At 37.5% G+C, this 22,606-nt stretch overlaps 1 protein-coding gene across 1 annotated transcript in view; it reads left to right on the top strand.

The window, feature by feature from the left end:
- The window catches only part of LOC145989477 (uncharacterized), a 54,683-nt gene extending 42,239 nt beyond the window's left edge, over positions 1 to 12,444 (top strand). Inside the window, exon 9 of the mRNA XM_083124825.1 lies at positions 12,327 to 12,444. Within this exon, the coding sequence (XP_082980951.1) occupies positions 12,327 to 12,444 (118 nt within the window). The remainder of the gene's footprint in view (positions 1 to 12,326) is intronic.
- The last annotated feature ends 10,162 nt before the right edge of the window (positions 12,445 to 22,606 follow it).

The following is a 22,606-nucleotide window of genomic DNA, read 5'->3' as shown; positions in this document are numbered from 1 at the left end:
TAAATAATAACATTGCGCAAACATTTTTGGTCATCATACACTCCAATTTTTTTAACCTGTCCTTTTGCAATGTCATGGCTTATCAACCATTGGCTGTTCATTACTATCAAATTTGGGGTAATTTGTTTTCAAACTTTTCGTCGTAGGATAAGCAAATCAAGCATTTTTTTGTTTATTTTACGTTTCTGTATCGTTTTACTTACAGTTCCAGGCGATAATTTCTGTGAGGAGGATCGTAGTTCTCTCTTTCGCACACCTCTATTTGGAAGTAAGGAAACCTTTTCAACATCCGTTGATTCGTCATCCTCTTCATGTTCCATTAGATTTGCGTGGTCCATTTCTCGGTCTTCCACCTCTTGGGTTGGTGTGACGTCGATTTTTGGTTCCACTTGTTGTTCAGGGAAGAAGTCTGGTTGCTTCCTTGTAAGGGTGGACACGTTTTCTTCAACTGGAACGGTAGGAATCAATGGGGTAAGGGGTGTCTCTTGGTCGCTATTGTTGTCATTCACTTTTTGGTCACAGGTCTGCTGGGGAATTCCATTTTCCATTCCGTCATCTTTGTCTTCCATGGATAACTGCACTACCGCTCCACTATAAGATCTAATGGGGCGAGTTGGAACACGTAATACCGTTGTTTTCCGGCGAGGACAGTCCTGTTTTTTGTGAAGGTCACTAGCACAAATTTCACACGTGGGTGTCTGTCCAGTATATATTATGTGCGCCATAAATTGATCGACCTGAAGAAAGGACGGTATGGGTTTTCTCAATGACATTTTCACTACTCGCACTCCGTTTTGTACTTGATATCTAAACTTCGTGCTCCATGTTTCACGTGTGATGTTATCTACTACACCGAAATCACTTAATTTGGCACTTACATGTCTATCATCTAATTCAAGCGGGAGATTGAACACTCGAATATATTTCACTTCTCGGCCAGCATCACTGAGTTTCACTTTTGTCACCTGTCCATTTTCATAATGGAAGTTTACCTCACCAGAATATTTTTCTAGGATTTTATCCATTGTTGCTCGTCTTACTAATTTTACATATACACCGCGAACAGTTGTCGGTATCTGTATGGCATATATTTCATCTAATGTCAATTTAAAAGTTCCGTATATAAATTCATGTATTTCACTAGCACTCGGTTTAGTTGTTCCATTATCAAAGCTTACCTGAATGGTATTTTCACGCTGCATGATGATCGTATGTTGTCGTTTCAAGTCTATTCACAAATTCAGTGGGGAAAAATCCCAATTTGATCGCGAAACAGTTCACCACGGTACTCGGTTAACTCGTTTGCTCACAGCAGCTCGCAACACGTCTGTACTCTACCGTGCCGTGGCACTGACTGGCCACTGAGCTACCGAGCCGGCCTGGCCTCGCCTGATTTTTCTCTACCGCTGTTTTACCTGCTCAGTAGCTCAGTTGTGGGTAGTTCCTCGGTTGACGCCGTTGGTGTTGGACGTGCTGATGTCGTTCTCTGGCAGTGCGTTCCCCGAGTGCAGCTAGTGAGTCAACTACGTCTGAAAAATTGGACTTGTAAAATAAGAGACAAATCGATAAACTTGTAAGTACTATAGTGGCAAGTAAGAATAACGAAATGAATAGGTTAAATACGATAAAGATAAGCTTTCCAGTGAATGCTCCTAAACCGAGGGCAACGGATATACATGAATTTATTCACGGACAATTCCGTCTGCATGTTGACGAATTGATGGGAATACAACTCCCGACAATTTTACGTTGTGTGTATATTAAATTTGTGAGAGAAACGACAATGAGAAAACTATTAGAACAACATGAGCCTGACATTGAGTTTCGTTACGCTGATGACAATAGTGTGAAAGTGTCATTAGAAGATGCGGGAAGGGAAGTGAAATTTTGCGTGTCTTCAATCTCCCATTGGAAATGGACGATGATACTGTGAAAGAAAAACTGCGAGAATTTGGAACTGTCGATAGTGTAGACAAAGAACAATGGTCGGGGAACTTTCGATACCTAGTGTATAATGGAGTGCGAATATCTAAAATGGGAGTCACAAAACCAATACCTTCATTTCTAGTAATCCGTTCGGTTCAGTGTCACGTTATCTATGATGGACAGCAACGGACGTGCCAGATTTGTCACCAGCCTGGTCATAAACGTAGGATGTGCGACCTTCGTCAACCCACTGTCCTGAGAGTTCTGCTCAGGCACGGACAAAACTACCGTCAAGAGGCGCAACAACGAGAAGGATACGTAGGAACCTCGGGACCATACCAAGAAGTTCCGTTCAGTGAAACACCTTCTACTAGCTTTGAGAATCAGCTGGAATCAGCTGAAATAAATACAGAAAGACACCCTAACCACCAGAAGGACGGGACACTTACCAACCTCGTAGAAGACACCACGAAGGAAGCAGAAGTGGCAGTTGCGGCTTCGAAGATCCCAGAGGAAGATGGTACACCATGTTTGGTAACTAAGAAAGAAAACTCCAAACCGGAATCAGTGAGAGAAGTAGTTCTATGAAAATGGTAGTGGAAAATGTAACTGGTACAAAAAAAAAACGCACTAAAAGTGAGGCGAAAATGAGCGACATGAACTTAGCGAAAAGAAGATCTAGGAGCAGGGTAGGTGATTTAAGTAAATCAAAACAAAAATTTAACAAATAGTTTGGCTTTGATAATTAGTGTGAAATATTGCATATATAGCCAGAATGAGATTAAGGTAAAATAAACTGGAAAATAATATTTTCTTATAATTCTATATATGGACGGGTTAAAGTTACAGTGGCGTAAGTCACTTTTTTTTAAAAAAAAAAACACATAGACATAGAAACCAGATCGAGATAAGTTAATCTGTTAACAGAGAACGTGAACTAAATCAGAGATTCATTTAACTGTCAACAGATGAGAGTTTAAGGTCTCGTGATAAAGGAAACAGCTGTTGTGTTGATCAGCAAAGTGCTATGAGTCAGAATGTTTTTTCTTTTTAACAAAGTGACTTACACCACACTAACTTTAATCCGTCCATATATATATATATATATATATATATATATATATATATATATATATATATATGTAATCCTTAGTTTTCATTATACTTTCATAATATGTTTACCTATACAGTAGCTACTATTAATTATAATAAGTCGTGTAGTAATATTAAGCAGGAAGCTTTACTAGACTTCCTGAAAAAAATATATGTGGTGGATATAGCCTTTTTGCAAGAAATTGGAACTCCATATTTAGATTACGGTAACATATATGATGTGTATAATAATTTTACTTCACAAAATCATGGTACAGCTCTCTATATTCGTACAGGAATACCGATACAACAGGTACAATGTTACTATTCAGGAAGAAAAATAACAGCAATATTAAATGGAATAAAACTTTGTAATATTTACGCACTTTCTGGCTTACAAAACAGAACACAGCGGAAGCACTTCTTTATAGAAGACGTGGCGGCGGAATTAAGTGATAATATTACATCTACTATCTTAGGAGGTGATTTTAATTCAGTTCTAAGAACCATTGATCAGAAACCAGGTTACAACTACTCCCCAACTTTAAAAGCATTAATAGATGGATTACAATTAGTTGATACATGGGAATATGTAAAAGGAAATGAAGAAGGTTATACGTACATCAAACCAAATCATGCCTCGCGCACTGATAGAATTTATCTATCTAATAATATTAAGCACCATGTTTCTAATGTGCAAACTTTCCCAATTTGCTTTACATACCATTTTGCTTACATCGTTAGGATCAAAATAGTTTCAGATAATATTTGTAGAGGACCAGGTTTCTGGCATTTAAATAATACATTGATCCAAGACAAGGAATTCATAGTACGTTTTCAAGCAAAATGGAAGACGTTTTCAACCAAAACTACTTGTGAGACAAATCTTGTGGAGTGGTGGGATAGTTGCTTTAAAGTAGAATTCCAAAAACTTTTTAAAACTATGGAAAACAAAAATATGAAGACAGAAATAGTATGTACAATTTTTACTATAGTGTTTTGCATGAATTAAAATATCAAGTATTGCGAGGTAAGTCAGTACAAGATAAAATGAAGCATGTTCAGGCGATATTATTAGGATTCCATAGAAATAAAATAAAAGGTATTCAAGTAAGAAGTAAGGTACAGCCCTTTGATCACGGAGAAACAACCACATTATATCATATAAAACAAGAACGAAATAGAGGTCAGAGAAAAATTATAAAAAAAATTAAAAACAAACATGAGAAGGAAATTATAATGCAATTTGAAATTCAACAAGTAATAAAGGAACATTTTCAACAAAAATTTGAAACAGAAACGATCGACATAATAGATGGCAACATAATAATAAATAATATACCCACAATACTTCAGGATGAAGATAGAAATATATTAGAAAAAGAGTTTACTGAAGATGAAATAACTAAAGCGGTTTTCAGTTTACGTGGAAATGTATCACCAGGTATCGATGGTATTACAAGTGAAGGTTATAAAAAGATATGGCCTACTATAGGATCCACAGTAACTAAGTGGTTTCAAGAGGTATTTCACAAAATTAAGATAGGAAAAAATTGTAGTATTGGAGTGACTGTTTTAATACCTAAGGTAAAGAAACCGATAACAATTAATGACTACAGACCAATTAATCTAATGAATGTTGAGTATAAAATCTTAACAAAAATAATATCAAATAGGTTAAAACCATATATGTCATTGTTTGTAGGTAACACACAATATGCAATGCCAAGTTGGCACCATACGCCAAGCATTAATGCTAACTAGAGATATAATAGCAACATATGAAGAGAAGAATAACACTGACGCAGCTATTTTCACGCTTGACTTTGCATCTGCATATGATTATGTTAGCCATAAATACTTAAAATTAGTTTTACAAAAAATTGGGTTTTGTGACAAATTTATTAGTTGGGTACAACTATTAACTAGAAATATATATATTAAGGTACTTGTTAATCTGTTCCTAACATCGACAATACAGGTGAAAAGAGGAGTCTTACAAGGATCCCCGTTAAGTTCATATCTGTTCATGTTATCGTTATCACCTTTTCTGAACATGATTCAAACAAAATAGTCATCTCTGAGATATTGTGAAAATAACTTACATGTATGTGGGTAAATGGACGATGTAACAGCCTTCATTAACTCAAAGACTGATTATGAGGAAGTTATAGTCTGTCTAAATGAATACATGCAAATATCAGGTGCAAAAATTAATTATAAAAAATCTTTTTTGTTGCCACTGGAAAAGCAAACAAACTTAACATATGGACGTGAAATTGTAACTAAAGATAAAGTAAGAATATTGGGGATAGTTTTTCAGAATAAATTACAATCGACGATAAATATAAATTTTGAAACAGTAATAATTAACATGCAAGGTTTGATTAAAACCAATGTGTTAAGAAATTTATCGCTTATATCATGAGTGCATTATGTAAACAGATACATATTCGCAAAAGTTTGGTTTGTTGCAGCACTCTTCCCTTTTTCAAGAATTTTTGAAACACGTTTACGATCACTATCTACGTATTTCTTGTCGCAAGGTCAGGCTTTCAGAGTGGCTTATAACACTACAGTGCAACAGCGAACGGCAGGTGGATTGGGACTAATGCACGTGGAATGGAAAGCAGCGTCATTGTTCAACACGCGTAATCTACAGATGCTTATACAACAACCAGATAGCTACACAGCGATAGTGCTACGATCGATCCTCAATAAAATTCCCTTGACATTGCCAATTCACACAGCAGCTATCCCGAAAAACTTCGCTTATTTTTTACCTTCTATTGCAGAATGTGTGTACAGACTGGGAGCAGGAAGTACGATAGGGAACCTACAAGTCAATGACTTGTATCGCCAGGAACGTGACCTAAACACGCAGTCAACGAAAGTAGAGCAACAAACTCCCAATAAGGAATGGAACCAAGTATGGACGAATGTTTGGGCGAAACATTTAACTAACAAGGTTCAATCCTTATGGTACATATTAGTACATGATAAATATGATACCAAAAGTAAAAAACATCGACTTCAATTCAGTGACACGTCATTATATAATGTGTGCAATGAGGAAGATACAATAGAACACAAAATATATAAATGTCGTCAAGCAAGTACCATGTGGCAACAATTACGAAACATGTTAAGTAGAATATGTTGTACATCAACAGATAATTATACGACACAGACTGTAATAGTACAAGATATAAAGTATTATCCTAAAAACAAATGGAATGCAATACAATAGCTTATTAGCAATTCTATTTATTATACATTAAACTGCACAAATGTTAAGTACGCATGTAATTTTAAAGATTTCTTACAACAAGAATTAATGCAAAACACTATTGTTTATAACAGTAAGAATTATGCAAATTTCCTAAAGGTTGTATATGAATAAAAAAAAAAAGGATCGGGACACTGAAAGACGAAATCCTCCAGCCTCCTCTCGCCACTCACACTACGCAACCCTCTCTCTTGGTATACTTTTGCGTAGATTGCTTATCATAGCTGTTATTTCGCCAAGAGCGGTAGTGTCCCGTTTAGGATTGGAATATGGAAGAGGATTCGAGTATTTGTAGGGAGAAGTTTCTGACCTTGGTGCCTTTTAATAAAACCAAGGTGTGTATATATATGTTTGTGTTTTCTAAGATTATTGTACTTGAGGAATAAATATAATAAAAGAAAAGTATATACAGAATATGAATATAAAATATAAGAAACAAAATCATATATATGTTTGACCAGTGTTTCCAAAATTTCTAAATTGTGATGTATATGTTAAGGATTTGGTTGGTGCTGATTTTCAGCTTGAAAATCTTACGGACATTTATAATGTTCAATATAATACAATGTAAAATACTAACTTGGAATATATGATATTATCTAGTACATTTATTTAGTAATATAGGTCCTTAGACCTTAAGCCTCCCAAAAGAACAGGAGTTGCAAGTATCTAGTCTTCCAGAAGTAGGACCTTCTTATTTTGCTTTCAAGGAATTTAGGCTATCTTCTTCATTAAGAATAAATAATGAATAAGCAATGAAAGAGAAATTTTATATATATTAAATATTAGAACATACCAAATTATAAGTCCTTAGACCTTGAGCCTCATAAAAGAATCAAATGAAATGGACTTCCAGAAGAGAAGAAAGTTCCAAGGGCTTCTTCTTCATTCCATAAGGTTGTGGTCATCTTCTTCATTCTTCTTAATGATTCTCATCATATCAAAGTTCACACTATACCAGTTCCCAAATTTCCATTATTCACTTCGCGTCCATACATAGTCAAATCTTGATAGAACCACACTTAATTCGACACTATCAATCCGTTTCACAGGAACGTCAATGTCCTCACAATCGCTAATTAGTTTCCACCAATTACCCATACGACTTTGCAAGTCACTAGTTCTTCGAACTTGCACTGCCTCTTAAGGATTTTATGTAGAACTTCCTTCGATTCAAGGCGGTTGGGCCCTCCTCATAATATCTTAGTTCATTTTGAGTCTGTCCATTTTGTTCGATCTTCTGTTTTGACGATGGGATCTTCTTTTGTCTGATTCGGCTACTTCTTCTTATTTCAACTTTTCGGGTGGTACTTCATGTTGAAGTCTCATTACCTGAACTAACTCGAGATGTTGATTTGTAGTCAATTTATTCTAATGACGAAATTAGTCCGGCCAATCTGTTAATCCTGCCGAAAGTCTTGATGCTATGGATTTCCTGTGCCAGTGTGACCTCATCTAGACCCTGCCTTAATCGTTGTATCAGACTATCAGAATACTTTTTACAGCTGACTATTGCATGTTCCGGTGTTCCTTTCACCCTACATGTTAAGGACTGATCATCATTGCTAAGATTAAATCTTCGAAGATAAGTCCTATATGGGCCATGACCCGTCATGAAATGGACCATACCCCTACTTGGTTTGAAGAAGGAAAGTTTCATCCTATCCCGTACGTCCGGTATGTACTTTCTAGTCTGGGCAGATTCTTGGAGTTGACTCCACTCTTCTTGCCAAGAATTCCATAAGTGTTGTTTAATTTCTTGGATGGAATTGACCCGAGTTCCCAGCAGGTCATGTACCTTTTCTTTTAGTCCCTTATTCCACCAGTAACAAGCGGCACTTTGTCGAACTTCAAAGTCTAAGGGGAGTACCCCAGCAACAGCTATTATCGAAGTCTTGGATGTTGTACTAAACGCTCCGAGGATCCTTAACAGGACATTCCGTTGTACAGATCTGAGACTATCTCTGATTTGTTTTTGCGCTGTGAGATGCGCCCAGACTGAAAAAGCATAGCATATCACTGGCAGGAAGTTTGATCTATAATAGATCATCGAAACATCAAAAGGAAGTTTATATGCCGAGTTCCCCATATTCAAGATATTATGTAGTAGGGCCTTCGCCTTAGAGGAAACCTCCTCTGTGTGTTGTCTCAATCTCAATTGAGCTTCCAGGAACACGCCAAGGTATTTCATTTTAGTAGATTCTTTAATAGCTATTTTTGTACCCCTTATAATTGGAGATCTTAATAGCTTCCCTTTAAGTAAGATATGATAAGATTTTTCTTTGGCAACTTTCATTTTTGATGTCTCAGTCCAGTCTTCTACCAGACGTATGGCTCGGTTAGCTCTTCTTTCCAATTCAGTTGTACTGTTGACGATAATCAGAATAAGTATGTCGTCTGCATACGCTATCACATCAGCAACTTCCCTAGATTGACGTAATTCCATCAGCAGAGGCTCTAGAGTAAGGTTCCATAGGGTTGGGCCTATCACTGAGCCCTGCGGACAACCCTTGTTCACATCCTTTGTTACGACCTTTTGTGATCCTTTATACTGTACGCTTCTATTGCCTAAATAATCCTTTATCAGATTATAGAGAGATCCTGGTATATAATTGTCTCTCAGTACTTTCAGGATGTATGGCCACCATACATTATCGAAAGCTCCACATATATCTAGAGTGATGGCCAGTACATATTTGTGTTGATTTCCATGGACGAAATTCATAACATAGTTAAGTGCATCCTCAGCTGATCTTCCATGAATGAAACCAAACTGTTTTCCTGAATGTTTGGTTAATAGTCTTCTTTCATTGAGTCTTGATACTATAAGTTTCTCGAGTATCTTACCAAAACCATTTAATAAGCATATCGGCCTATAGGATTTTGGTTCCTCAGGATCTCTTTTCTTATCTTTAAGAAGTATAGTAAGATTTGAATGTTTCCATTCCCTTGGGACCTACCAAAAGCCAAGCTCTGGTTGTACACCACTTGCAAGGACTCCAACATTTCATTTTTTAATATCTTAATGACCTCATTAGTGATGCCATCAGTTCCAGGGGCTTTTTTGCACTTCAGTCGATCTATTATTAAGGCAATTTCTTCTTTGGCAAATGGATAAACCAGTGTGTCAGTCTCATAGGGCTCCCGTGATTGCTGTCTTACAATTTGATGTATTTTTGAGTCCTCCAATTCGCTATCGGATGGTAACAACACCTCCATTAATATGAGATTGTGTCCTCCCAAGTAGTTGTATAGGAGTTTTCCATCTTTTTCAATGTGGTAGGAGTGAAGATCTCTTTTAATTTGCCTGTTGCGGCTTTATATGGAATGCCCCATGGTTCCTTCGTAATTTTACTTTGTACCAGTCGAGCCCACATCCTGACTTTGTATTGTTTAATTAGTTCTGCGTAAATCCACTTAGACTTCCGGTACTTCTCTAAATATTGCTCTTTAAGTCTGGGATCTACTGCTTTTTGGAATAATTTCCTTAGCCGTCTTGTAGTGGTTCTTCTTTTCAACAGATAGATTGGCCAAGTTTGTTTCTTTTTTTCATGTTGCGGCACCGGAAAAAAGCCTATAGCTGTTTTTAAAGCAGATGTAATGATCTGAATATTATTTTCTATATCATTATCCAGAGATACGGGTTTGCTTGCGAGTAGATTTGTAACCTTAGATCTTAATTTGTTCTGCTCCACTTTATTCCAATTCCTTTTTTGATATTGGTTTGGTATCTGTTGTAAACTCTCTTTTTCAAGACTAATGTTCCATCCTATAACATTATGATCGCTGGTGGTAAGGTCTTTCACCCACCAGTTATTCAGAAACGATCGTCCACCATAATTAACCAAGGTAATATCAATATTTGACTTGACACCACTACTACTACAAAAGGTTGGTGTATTTGACTTCTTGTTTACCACGCAAAATCCTCCACTTGAAAGGAAGTCTTCCATTTCTCTTCCTCTATCATCCAATTCGCCACTATACCAAAGAGGAGATTTGGCATTGGCATCTGTACTAATTATTGCATTGGCCTTACGGTGAACCAATCCATGACCTGCTCTCTCCATCATTCGTATGTAAGGTGATATCGGGTCCTTAAACTGGCAATATACATTTACTAAAGTTCATGGGCCAGTGCCCATATCCACATCTAGAACAATACAATGTGACGTTGAAAGTTTCTTGTTCCACATGACCTGAATATCCTTATTCATTACCAGAGTAGCTACCTTTGGTACCTCAGTGCAGGTGAATGCACGGACTGATTGAGGTAGACCCAGGAGCTTACCTTTATAATGGTATGGCTCCTGAATCATAGCAATGTCTATACTATTGTTTAAGATATACTGTATAATTTCTTGCATTGCAATTTTAGCCCCTTTTGCATTATTTTGTATTAGTCTTACCTGTCTTATGGAGTTACTAGATGTAATCTTGTGTACATTATCCATAATTAGTTTTTGAGATTACTCTATCCAATAAATCCTTATAGGTAGGACAGGCATTATTATTGCAATTTCTTTTCCGAATTTTACAAGGAATACAGATACGAACATTAGCCGACTTGCAATTTTCTACAGTATGTTGCTCACCACATTTTCTGCATGTGCTTTCATTTTTGCAGTATTTACTTACATGTCCAATTTCGTTACAATTATAACATTTAGGAATGGAGATAAAGTCCTTCACTCTAATCACTTTATATGGCAAGTACAGTCTATCTTTGTTTACCAATATATTTCTCATTGCGGGAGACGTTTCTAACACAACGTTTACAAACGAATCCTCACGTCTTCCCGTCCGAAAGCTGATTTTGAGATTTGCTTTCATTTCTTCTACCGTCATCAAATCATGCAAGTTCAGATGATATAGATCTTCCAATAGTTCTTTATCTTTGTAAGTCCTAGGTATGTCATATACACCATGTCCATATAAGATGTAATTTGTAATAATAGTAATAAAAAAGTTGTTAGAGCAATGGCACGATATGCCAGAGACACGGATTCGAGTCCTGGTGGAGCCTGTATTTTTCGCTGAAAATTTCTACATTGTACATCTCTTGTGTGTGCCTAATCTTCAATGTTTATTTATGTTTATTAATTTTTTTATAATTCATTAGAGAAATTGTTGGTCTCAAACTTTTAATTGGTGACATGCATTATGTACAGTAACAACGAATAACTACCTTAGTGGCGGAGTGGTTACTTATTGACCGACGCAAGTTTCCATCTCTTGGCATTTTGGATTTGAGTTGTCCTAACATTGAAAAACATTCCTGGAAAATATTTTCTGTAGTATTTAATTCCAGGTTGGAGCAAACTTTTAGCTAATTCCATACTACTAATTGCCTTCGAAATAAATAAAAGAAACACTTCTGCAAGAAATGTTATCACTGAAGGATTTAACATATAAACACAACATATTAATAATATTTAGATATATCCTGAATGTCTGTGAAAATTTAACATTATTAAGTAATTGTTAATAATAAAACGTATTTTAATGTGATAGAAAAGTATAAATTCCAGAGGCGAGTGTAACCCGCCATGAGCCACCTTAGGAACTCGTCTCTGGACTACATTTTTTCTTAAAAAAATAGGCATCGTTCCTTTGACAGAAGAAAACACTTTTACAATGTAACTATGTAATTAAAAAGATAATTAAACGAGCTTTCAAAATATCTATAAAATGGTAACATTCGTTAAATAGAGGGACGTACGTGCACACACACATTTCTTACTTACCTTGAAATAACAACGACAACTAATCTGCTCGATTCCTGGCACAATAACTTACATAAAATGGCTGCTGGCAGCCCGAGACAGTTCGTTTTCTGCATAGTGCACCAGAGGGGAACTGGATACATTGATGTAGTGCCATTTGTTAACTTTGTTAAATACTAATATGATTTTCGTGAAGTGGGCCATCCTGGGAAATGTGGCCACCTTTGGCTCACCTATCTTAATCATTAAGAAATAAATATTCAAATCAATTTACATTCTTTGTTTTCTTTCAGGAAAGAATGTACTGCAATAAATGAATTTGCTACAATCAAAGGCAGTGACATATATTGTCATGAGAAATGCATTGTGTACCCATCCAAGTGCCCAGAAGATAGATGTCGCTGTTTCTAGTAGCAACACTGTTTATTTGTATTGAGTCTCTTGGTCTACAATACTCTAAATATAAATATGTTTCATACGATGTATTTTGTTATCATCATTACAATATATTATTTATACATAATAATGATTTTGAATATAGGCTGAGCCGATTCCGCTTTGAACCATATCCATACCGACTCCCACCGATAAAAGGCACCAAGGCTATAAATTGTTCAATTTATTGATTGTTGGGTATTCCACTTCAATATCAGCATCAATTTATTAAATTGTATCTTTAAAATGCTTAAAAATTACATCAATGATCACAAAATTGTTCTTGAAACAATACTGGTGCAGAATCAATGCAAATTTCTTATTTTACTTAACTTTCAGGATAATTGAAGGGCTCTGAGTAAAACATGGTGAGTGACAAAATGCAGGTTTCGAGATATCGAAAGTTGATATTTCAAGAGAATCTGAATTACAATTTAAAATAAATTTCTAAACTATTTACAGCAAATGTGATTCACTTTTATGTTTACTACCGTACAAACACGATATTTCATCCTATTTTCTTCTGTGGTGCTACATGCTATTTTTTTCAGGGTTGTTCAAGGAATTGTTGTAATTACAATACTTTACATGCCATGATACTATCAAAATGAGTTATCAGATACTGCTTTATTCAGGCTGACTTATGATGTCAGTTCAATAATATTTTTACATTAGACATTATAAAGCAAACATAACAATTTATAATAGAAAAATGAAAGCCTTTAATAATACTATTCAGTAAGCAATAACGTTAGTTACTTGTTGTAACAAGTTTTCGTTTTCCTTTGTCACGATCTTTTGTTTTGTCTATGACTGAAATTAACACCATTAGGAAAGTATATTTCTTCGTTTTATTGCGTTAGTACTTCAAAAAATAAATTCTGAATGTGATTAAAAAAAATTTATCTCTGTACGGAGATCAATATTCGTAAAAATATTTTTATATGAACGGTTCTTCAGCTTCACATATCTACGTCACACACACAGAGATCGGGGCTCTATTTATTACTTCCGCATGCCAAGCAGAATATGATTCACAAACGCCTCTCTTGATACAAAGCTGTGTTACGCAGAATATCCAAATTGCATACAGTGGCAATATTAGGTTTCTGTAATTCAATAAGCAATTTATGCGTAAGGTTTAATTCTCTATCTTAAAGACAACAATTATTCCATTTGTAGGTTTCAAGACAAACAATCAAAATGCACGAAAAGTATCGGCTGGTATCTGCAAATAAAATCGAACCGATACTTACCGATAGCAATAACACTTGTATCGACTCAGGCCTAATGATGTACATAATTTTGTAGTTTATAAAATTATACATAAAAGGATAGGAAAATAGTGGTCCCCTGTTCTTTGCACCACTCCATGAAGGGGGGGGGGTTTGTGTGGAGTTAGGATCCCACACTTTCTTGACCACGGGTGAAGGAGGGGTGATGTGATCAGCACCACGCCCCTGGTTGCCTTTACCCCCCTTCAGTTTCCTGCAGGTACATATACGAAAATACATATTTTGATTGATTTGCTTTATTTTAATTCGCTTTTTGTGCCACTTTTGGCTAATTTGCGAAAATGGGAATGAGTGATGACATGATGAAATTGATGAATGGACACTCACAAACAACCATGCCCAGTCCGGGACTCGAACATATCTGTATTGTGGCTGTTTTAATAATATGTTTAGAAGTATAATAATTATTACGAGTTTGCCATGTTAATTGTTGACCATGAAAACGGACGTTGTTAGAGAACTTAAAGAAAGGCTATTTTCACCAGGAAAAAACTAAGGTGAGTTATAGTTGAATTTTCGTATTTCAAATTATGCGTCTCAAAATTTATTAAAAAGGGCAAGGTAGGAATTTGAGAAGAATAAAAGAAAACATAATTTTTCAATTATGTAAATCTTGCTCTTCCAATTTAGTGTAGCTACTGATAAAACATCTAACTATCTCTTTTGAAACGGATATTACTTACCCAGTTTATTGTTAAGATATTAGACTAATGTTTTAACAATTTACACAATATTAGCGCCCATACACATAATGTTCCGTTCTAAACTTTTTCAAATAAGCAGCCGTACTCATTTCGTTTCCCTTTCTCCAATAATACATGCCGATATTTTCAAGATAATAGGAGCATTGAGGAACCCAAAACGTAGCCGAAGGTCGCGAGTCTATTCGTATTCACTACTTTGTAACGCCACGGCTAATTTCTTAATGTGCCTAACGACGTTTTGGCTCTACATTACAATGGTAATGTCAAACCCACAAAAACAATTAAACAAATAAACAAAAGGCAATCATTAATAACCTCCCAGGGTAAGTGCCATCAGTCGGAGCCCAAGAGATTACATAGGGTAGAACAAATCACAACACAGGGTTAATTCTTTATATAATGTAATTACGATAAAAGAGCACATGCATAAACATTTACATCATTGCCCCTTTCATTCATACATTCACTCACGCATTCATATCTCGGCAATCCTATAGACATGAGTAATTAGTACAAAAATAGTTCGGCGGCATATTTAAAGTTAGCTACATTGATTTAAACTGTTCTTAATTTGACATTTACTTTTTCATTTCCGGGAAAAACCATGTTCCGGTAGGAGCTTAACCTGTACGACAAAACAATACTCCTTTTATATTGTTGTAATTGAATGTTAATCTTTATATGGTTACTTTTTGCGGTTAACCAGGATCACTGTTATATAATTATATTGACAATTTATAGCGTCGTACAATCTGAATGTTAAATACTTTGGATAAATGAATACTTGGAAGCTGTACGGTTTTACATGTTAAAATTATAGTTGATACAATTTAATCACCGTAATAAGCAATGTCACTTCATGATTTTTTATGTAAATAAGCGACTTCATTGGATGTCACGACGGAGCGAATGAAGCTTATCCATTTTCACGTCCATTCCGGCTTATCTTTGTCGGCTCTGACTGAAGTCCTCGTGGTGGAGCCGTGGATGCTTGGCGGCGTGGTCAATAGCTGGCTTCCGGGCGATAAGATTGGATTTCCGCATCTTCAAGGGTGGCAACTAGGTCGGACGCCCCCCTTAGCGGGGCCTTTCGCTGTCTCTACTCCATCTTGATAGTAAACAACCACGTGCGAAATAAACACAACACGGAACGGTGCGACACACAAAGCGGATACTTTACGCGGGTGGTTCGCGAGAGATTGTGCACGATAACACGTCGAAGAAAATCTGAGTAAAACTGTGGCTTCCGCTTCTCCGCTCGTCTATTTATTTGTTATTCAAAAGTTTCGTTACGGTACCCTCTCTTGCCAAGCGTTGGTAAATCGTCCTCAAGTCGTAGCCTCTTGTCCTGCTATCTTCGCCCGTGTATTTGGAGTTCTTTGACCCTTCTCCAAAAGCACCTCGAAGAGAGGTTACCCAAAGACCGGGCCCATTGTAACCTGCACGTTCGTTCCGAAGAGAGCGCCAGGGAGTCTGTAGTTATTGTTGTCCAGTCTCGTTGTTTAATCTTTAATATCTGGCTTAATTCATCTCCTATCAAATTCTGCTTTTGGGATTTTGTCGATTATAATCTGCTGCTGCGCCGTCTTAAATTTCAGGTGAATCTGATCATTGGTACTAAAGTTGTATTTTATGTTTTTTAACCCGAGGATCGGCCTCTCCTCTCGGGAAACAGGCTAGTCCTCAGCGCTCCGCCGTCCAACTCTCGGTGTACAGCCACCATCCAATACATGTTATTGCTTATTACGGCGATTAATTGATTTACCTGATAATTAGCAAGATTTTATCGTTATAACATTCCCCTCTCCTTACACATGAATTTTTTCTGAGCTTAAGATTATACGCGAAGGAGAAATTCATCAAAACACAATTAATAATTAACATTAAATCTTGCCTAATTATTACACACAGGCGCTCGAATAGGGACTCGAACCCTGGAATATATAGTCGTCTTTCTCTATAGACTAAATTGCAGTTTTAAATTAATTTTACATCATTACATTTAACATTAACCAAACATAAAATTGCAGGATTACTCAACATTAATTTGCAGTTCTTGACTCTGTAATATTGATCATTTAAACAAACACCTTACTAACACTTATGAGATTTATCCTATTATGAATGCATATACATATGTAAACCTACTATATTCACACTCTAAGTTATAATGAAAATTCACGCTTTGAGATATAGTTCAGAATTATTGACTTACTACAAAGAATATTTCCTATCATCAATTCAAACCTTTTTAAAATGCATATTTCTTTACTAAATAATATCTATTCTGGGTAATAAGAATATAAATAATACGTTATTAATATTATCTTAGCATTAACATAACATGATATATGCACAGATATTGATATGTATATAGATATATATATATTTAAGTTTCAGTTTTTTTTTAATATTAATAATAATAAGATCATAATTGTGTTAAATTATTTACACTAGTATGCGGAATAATTTTACAAGTTTAAAGGCTCTTTCGATGTTCAGTGTCGTCGCGGTCAGTACTCTAGGTTTTTTCAAGTCGTCGAAGCCACATCTTTTTCTTCCCTTGAGAACAGTTACATTTTCTGATGTTTTTTATGTGCTGGTGGATAATCTTCTCTCCTCGTTTACTTCTGCATGGTCTAATAGGATATTCTTAAAACATATTCCGACGTCACTGCAACTTTCCTTCAAATTACATACCAGTTTATCAATATTTTCTTCTACATGTAATTTAGGGCATTCTTTGCTCTCGGCGAAAATAATAAAACACTTTTCCTCCTCTGAAAATTTGTGTTTATAATACGTAAATTCCGCCACTTCTTGGGCTCCGTCGTTCCTTAAGCACACTTCCCCCTTACGTATATCTAAGGAAGCTCCATACTGTGCTAGAAAATCCATACCTATGATAAGATCGACGTTCAGATTCTTTATTACGTGTACGTCGATGAGGGTATCTATTTTCCCTAATTTTGCCCCAATAATAACATGTCCTACTGGTTTTTCCCTGACTTTTCCAGAAAAGTCAACTAAACGAATATCTTTCTAGTGTCGCAATTGTGGGCTAGTGATATCCTTTGAAATTAATTTCCAAACCTCTGCAGCACACAGATTCAGTTCGCATCCTGTGTCTAATATGGCATTAATACGGTGTTCACCAATTTTCAGTTCCAGCTGGGGCGTTACTGCGGGTCATAGCTTCTTACTCGCCAGCATTGCCATCTCAGTCGCCTCCTCGTCATTCGACGCTTCGTTGACGAACCAGCAATCTCTAATTTCTATATTTGTAATTGTGTTCCTCTCCTCAGTTGAGAAAGTGGGCTCTAGGACCTGATTTCCTTTAATTCCTTCCAAGACACGAGCCTGTCTGTCTTTGGAAAACGTTAGTTTTCCGACATATTTGTGGTATTATTCTGCATTCTCGATTCGGGTTCGTAAACCGGAGCTCGGGGGTTTAAGTCCCGACTTGTTATCGCTTCCTGCCAGTCTGCGGAACTACTGTCGTTCTACGGGCCACAGGTTGTTCTAACTAGGTTTACAGCCTGGTTTCTGCCATATTCCCGGTCGGTGTCGCCTCTGTTGCGCTGTTGCCGCCTCGGGCTTCTCCCTCTTTGATCACGGTCCGAACGGATGCTCTGGTCGTTGCGGTTGTTCCGCCCCCCGGCGTCCAAAAATCCTCGGTGGTTCTCGGTGTGGTATCCTTCCCGTCTATAATTGTTATTCTGGGTCGCTGCATTATTCACTCGAGGGAAATTTTCTTGCCTTTTCTGTTCGAAATTCCCCTTTTTCCCTCGGGGTTGTCTGTTTTCCCACGACGGTCGCTCGGATTCTTTTAACATGTCCAGATCTTCTAATATTAGTGACATCTTATTCAAATCTTCTAGCGTATCTCCTGTAAGCTGTCGCTGAACGAAGCTTGGATACATCGCTCGTATTGCAGTCAGGATCTCCACTGTGTCGATGCCGGGTTTCAGAGTACGAAACTCGCTCACTCTTTCCCAGAAGAACCGCTTATACGTATCTCGGGAATTAGCTTCGAAACGTTTATTTCGTAGTTGTGTTATTCTTCTCTCCACAAGTTGTCTGCATTGGAACTGCTGCAAGAATGCTCTCTCGAATTCCTCGTAGTTGTTAAACTTCGGCCACTGTTGTCCTAACCATATCTTGGAACTCCCCTTTAGAAGTTTCTGGATCAGCTTCAGGTAGTCAGATTGGTTGATTCCATACAACAAACAATCCCTCCTAAAATCCTCAAGGAACGTAGAAGGTAGTGTTTCTTTCTTGTCTGGGTCAAAAGTCTCGAAATTCTCCAGACCGACTTTCGAAAAAATCCCGCGTTGCGAATTTCCCGAGTTGGAAACACTGAGTTGCTCGGCCGGTATTCCTATACAGCTGTTTTCCCGCTGGCTAACGTCACGGCTGGTTGATGCTTGCTGGACAGACCCGTAAGGGCTGTTCGCTGGGCACGCCCTCCTTCGTGTCTCCTCTTCGTGACGTAATCTGTCAGGTGGTGTGAGTAGGCATTCTCTCCGCGCGTCTTCCTGTAGCCGGGCCACATCTTGTCGCAGACCTAAAGTCGCTCTCTCCATCCTTTGTACTTGATTTGATAGCGTGGATTGTCTGCCATTAAACGTATCTTCTAATTGCTGGAGTTGATTCGCTGTTGCAGTTTGATTGTCGTCCACTCTTCTTTCTATTCGTTCCATTCGGCCCTCTGCTGTAGAGTTATTCTCATCTACTCTTTCTCCCATATTCGTAATTGTTTCCTGGATTTGGCGTAATTCTGCATTCATATCCTTTTCCAAAGTTGCCAGGTCACTAGTCATTGTTTGGTGTCTAGTTTGGCATTCCTCCCTGGATTGTTCTACTCTTTCACGCATTGCAGTATGCTCTCCCAGAAATCCTTGCAGGAGAAGGTCTAATTTTTCTTCCCTCTTCTTTGTTTCTTCCTGTCGTTGTTGTCCTTCTCGCTGTCTTTGCCGTTCCTTTTCTTCTTCTTCCTTCTTCTCTCTTTGTTCCTTCTGTCGTCTTCTTTGTTATTTTTCTTCTTTTTCTTTCCTCCGTAATTCTTCGTCCTCCTGTTTCCTCTTTCGTTCCTTTTCTTCTTCTTCCTGCCTCCGCTTCTGGTCCTTTTCTTCTATTAATGCTTTCAGTTGCGCGAAGATGGCTTGGATATCCATCACTTCTTGTACTGGAAACCCTGTTGCTGGCGGGGTGGACTCTGGCCTAACGGTATCATCCGTCAATCGGTCTTCCCTTTCTTCTTTTCTTTCATCGTGTGGTGACAGACGAGTCGCTTCTTCTTCCTTCATTCTGGCACTGTATTCCTCCAATCTTTTGCGAAATCTAGTCACACGATGCATTCAACGCGCTGAAATCTTCTCCCCTCTTCTTTTTCTTTTCTTGTGGCTTGCTGTCGCCGAAGGGAACAAAATGTAAAATTCCTTTCCTTGTTTACAATGTAGAGCCCCTGGGTTTTGCGTCTCCCCCCTTTCCCATCCTTGATCGATGCTTAAGCTTTTTCGCCGCATAAAAAAAAACCAAAATCTCTCGCTACGTAAATTACTTTAACTATTATTGCTTAACGCCCGCTATATATATTGCACAAACAATTAAATACTCTATTCACTTGCTAACTATGCGTAAATACACTTAAATACTCTAAACTAGAAAATTACTGATTGTAGCAACACAAAGAACTAAATGCTTCCTATTCTAGGCGTCCTGTGTGGTATTCTTTAACTGCAATAAGTGATTAATATTTGATTTTCTACCTCTATCAATCTCTTGGTTCCTGTCGAAGGCATGTAGGCATATAGCTGTATAACTGAATAATTATGGCACAATAAACTCATTTTTGCGACTATTAATAACTTCCTTCCTTCTATCGACACTTATTTAAACTTCGGGCCAACTCGGACCTAATTATCGCATATTCGGGCCTACTCGGACCTACACGTCGAATGTTCGGGCTTACTCATAGAACCTACATGTCACATGTTCGGGCTTAATCGTCGAACCTACATGTCACCATGTTCGGGCTTACTCATCGAACCTACATGTCACCATGGTCGGGCTTACTCGTCGAACCTACATGTCACATGTTCGGCTTACTCGTTGAACCTACATGTCACATGTTCGGGCGCCATCTTTTATGTTACGCCACGGCTACTTATTTAATGTGCCTAACGACGTTCTGGCTCTACATTACATGGTAATGCCAAATCCACAAAAACAATTAAACAAATGAACAAAAGGCAATCATTAATAACCTCTCAGGGTAAGTGCCATCAGTCGGAGCCCAAGAGATTACATAGGGTACAACAAATCACAACACAGGGTTAATTCTTTATATAATGTAATTTCGATAAAAGAGCACATGCATAAACATTTACATCATTGCCCCTTTCATTCATACATTCACTCACGCATTCATATCTCGGCAATCCAATAGACATGAGTAATTAGTACAAAAATAGTTCGGCGGCATATTTAAATTTAGCTACATTGATTTAAATTGTTCTTACTTTGACATTTACTTTTTCATTTCCGGGAAAAACCATGTTCTGGTAGGAGCTTAACCTGTACGACAAAACAATACTCCTTTTATATTGTTGTAATTGAATGTTAATCTTTATATGGTTACTTTTTGCGGTTAACCAGGATCACTGTTATATAATTATATTGACAATTTATAGCGTCGTACAATCTGAATGTTAAATACTTTGGATAAATGAATACTTGGAAGCTGTACGGTTTTACATGTTAAAATTATAGTTGATACAATTTAATCACCGTAATAAGCAATGTCACTTCGTGATTTTTTATGTAAATAAGCAACTTCATTGGAAGTCACGACGGGGCGAATGAAGCTTATCCATTTTCACGTCCATTCCGGCTTACCTTTGTCGGCTCTGACTGAAGTCCTCGTGGTGGAGCCGTGGATGCTTGGCGGCGTGGTCAATAGCTGGCTTCCGGGCGATAAGATTGGATTTCCGCATCTTCAAGGGTGGCAACTAGGTCGGACGCCCCCCTTAGCGGGGCCTTTCGCTGTCTCTACTCCATCTTGATAGTAAACAACCACGTGCGAAATAAACACAACACGGAACGGTGCGACACACAAAGCGGATACTTTACGCGGGTGGTTCGCGAGAGATTGTGCACGATAACACGTCGAAGAAAATCTGAGTAAAACTGTGGCTTCCGCTTCTCCGCTCGTCTATTTATTTGTTATTCAAAAGTTTCGTTACGGTACCCTCTCTTGCCAAGCGTTGGTAAATCGTCCTCAAGTCGTAGCCTCTTGTCCTGCTATCTTCGCCCGTGTATTTGGAGTTCTTTGACCCTTCTCCAAAAGCACCTCGAAGAGAGGTTACCCAAAGACCGGGCCCATTGTAACCTGCACGTTCGTTCCGAAGAGAGCGCCAGGGAGTCTGTAGTTATTGTTGTCCAGTCTCGTTGTTTAATCTTTAATATCTGGCTTAATTCATCTCCTATCAAATTCTGCTTTTGGGATTTTGTCGATTATAGTCTGCTGCTGCGCCGTCTTAAATTTCAGGTGAATCTGATCATTGGTACTAAAGTTGTATTTTATGTTTTTTAACCCGAGGATCGGCCTCTCCTCTCGGGAAACAGGCTAGTCCTCAGCGCTCCGCCGTCCAACTCTCGGTGTACAGCCACCATCCAATACATGTTATTGCTTATTACGGCGATTAATTGATTTACCTGATAATTAGCAAGATTTTATCGTTATAACTTGGTACTTTTTCTTTATTCTGTTTGAATATATTTCATATGACAGTACACAACAAGAGAAATCGAAATTGAAATTTTGATACGGTTTTCGTGTTTCTTCACTTACCAAATTATATTATTATAAACGAGAATAACACTAAGGAGAAAATGGGATTTCTTTGTTGATTCGATTCCATGCTATTAAAAATACAGAGGCAAGAAAGATTTTTCTTGCAAAGTTTCTACGCACAACTTCAGTAACGACAAAGTTCCCTTTAGTTGGACAGACTGAGGTGTATTTTTCTCGTAGTAGTTCTGTGCTGCAGCCAATATTGCGCCTGGCTACCACACTGAGACTTACGGGAGTGGAATTTAAACCATGTCAATTACGGTGCTCAACATTTATTCACA

This window comes from Lepisma saccharinum, chromosome 6, assembly GCF_977018435.1.
Source record: "Lepisma saccharinum chromosome 6, izLepSacc3.1, whole genome shotgun sequence".
In the NCBI taxonomy this organism is placed as follows: Eukaryota; Metazoa; Arthropoda; class Insecta; order Zygentoma; family Lepismatidae; genus Lepisma; species Lepisma saccharinum.
This window is presented reverse-complemented; position numbering and strand designations above follow the sequence as displayed.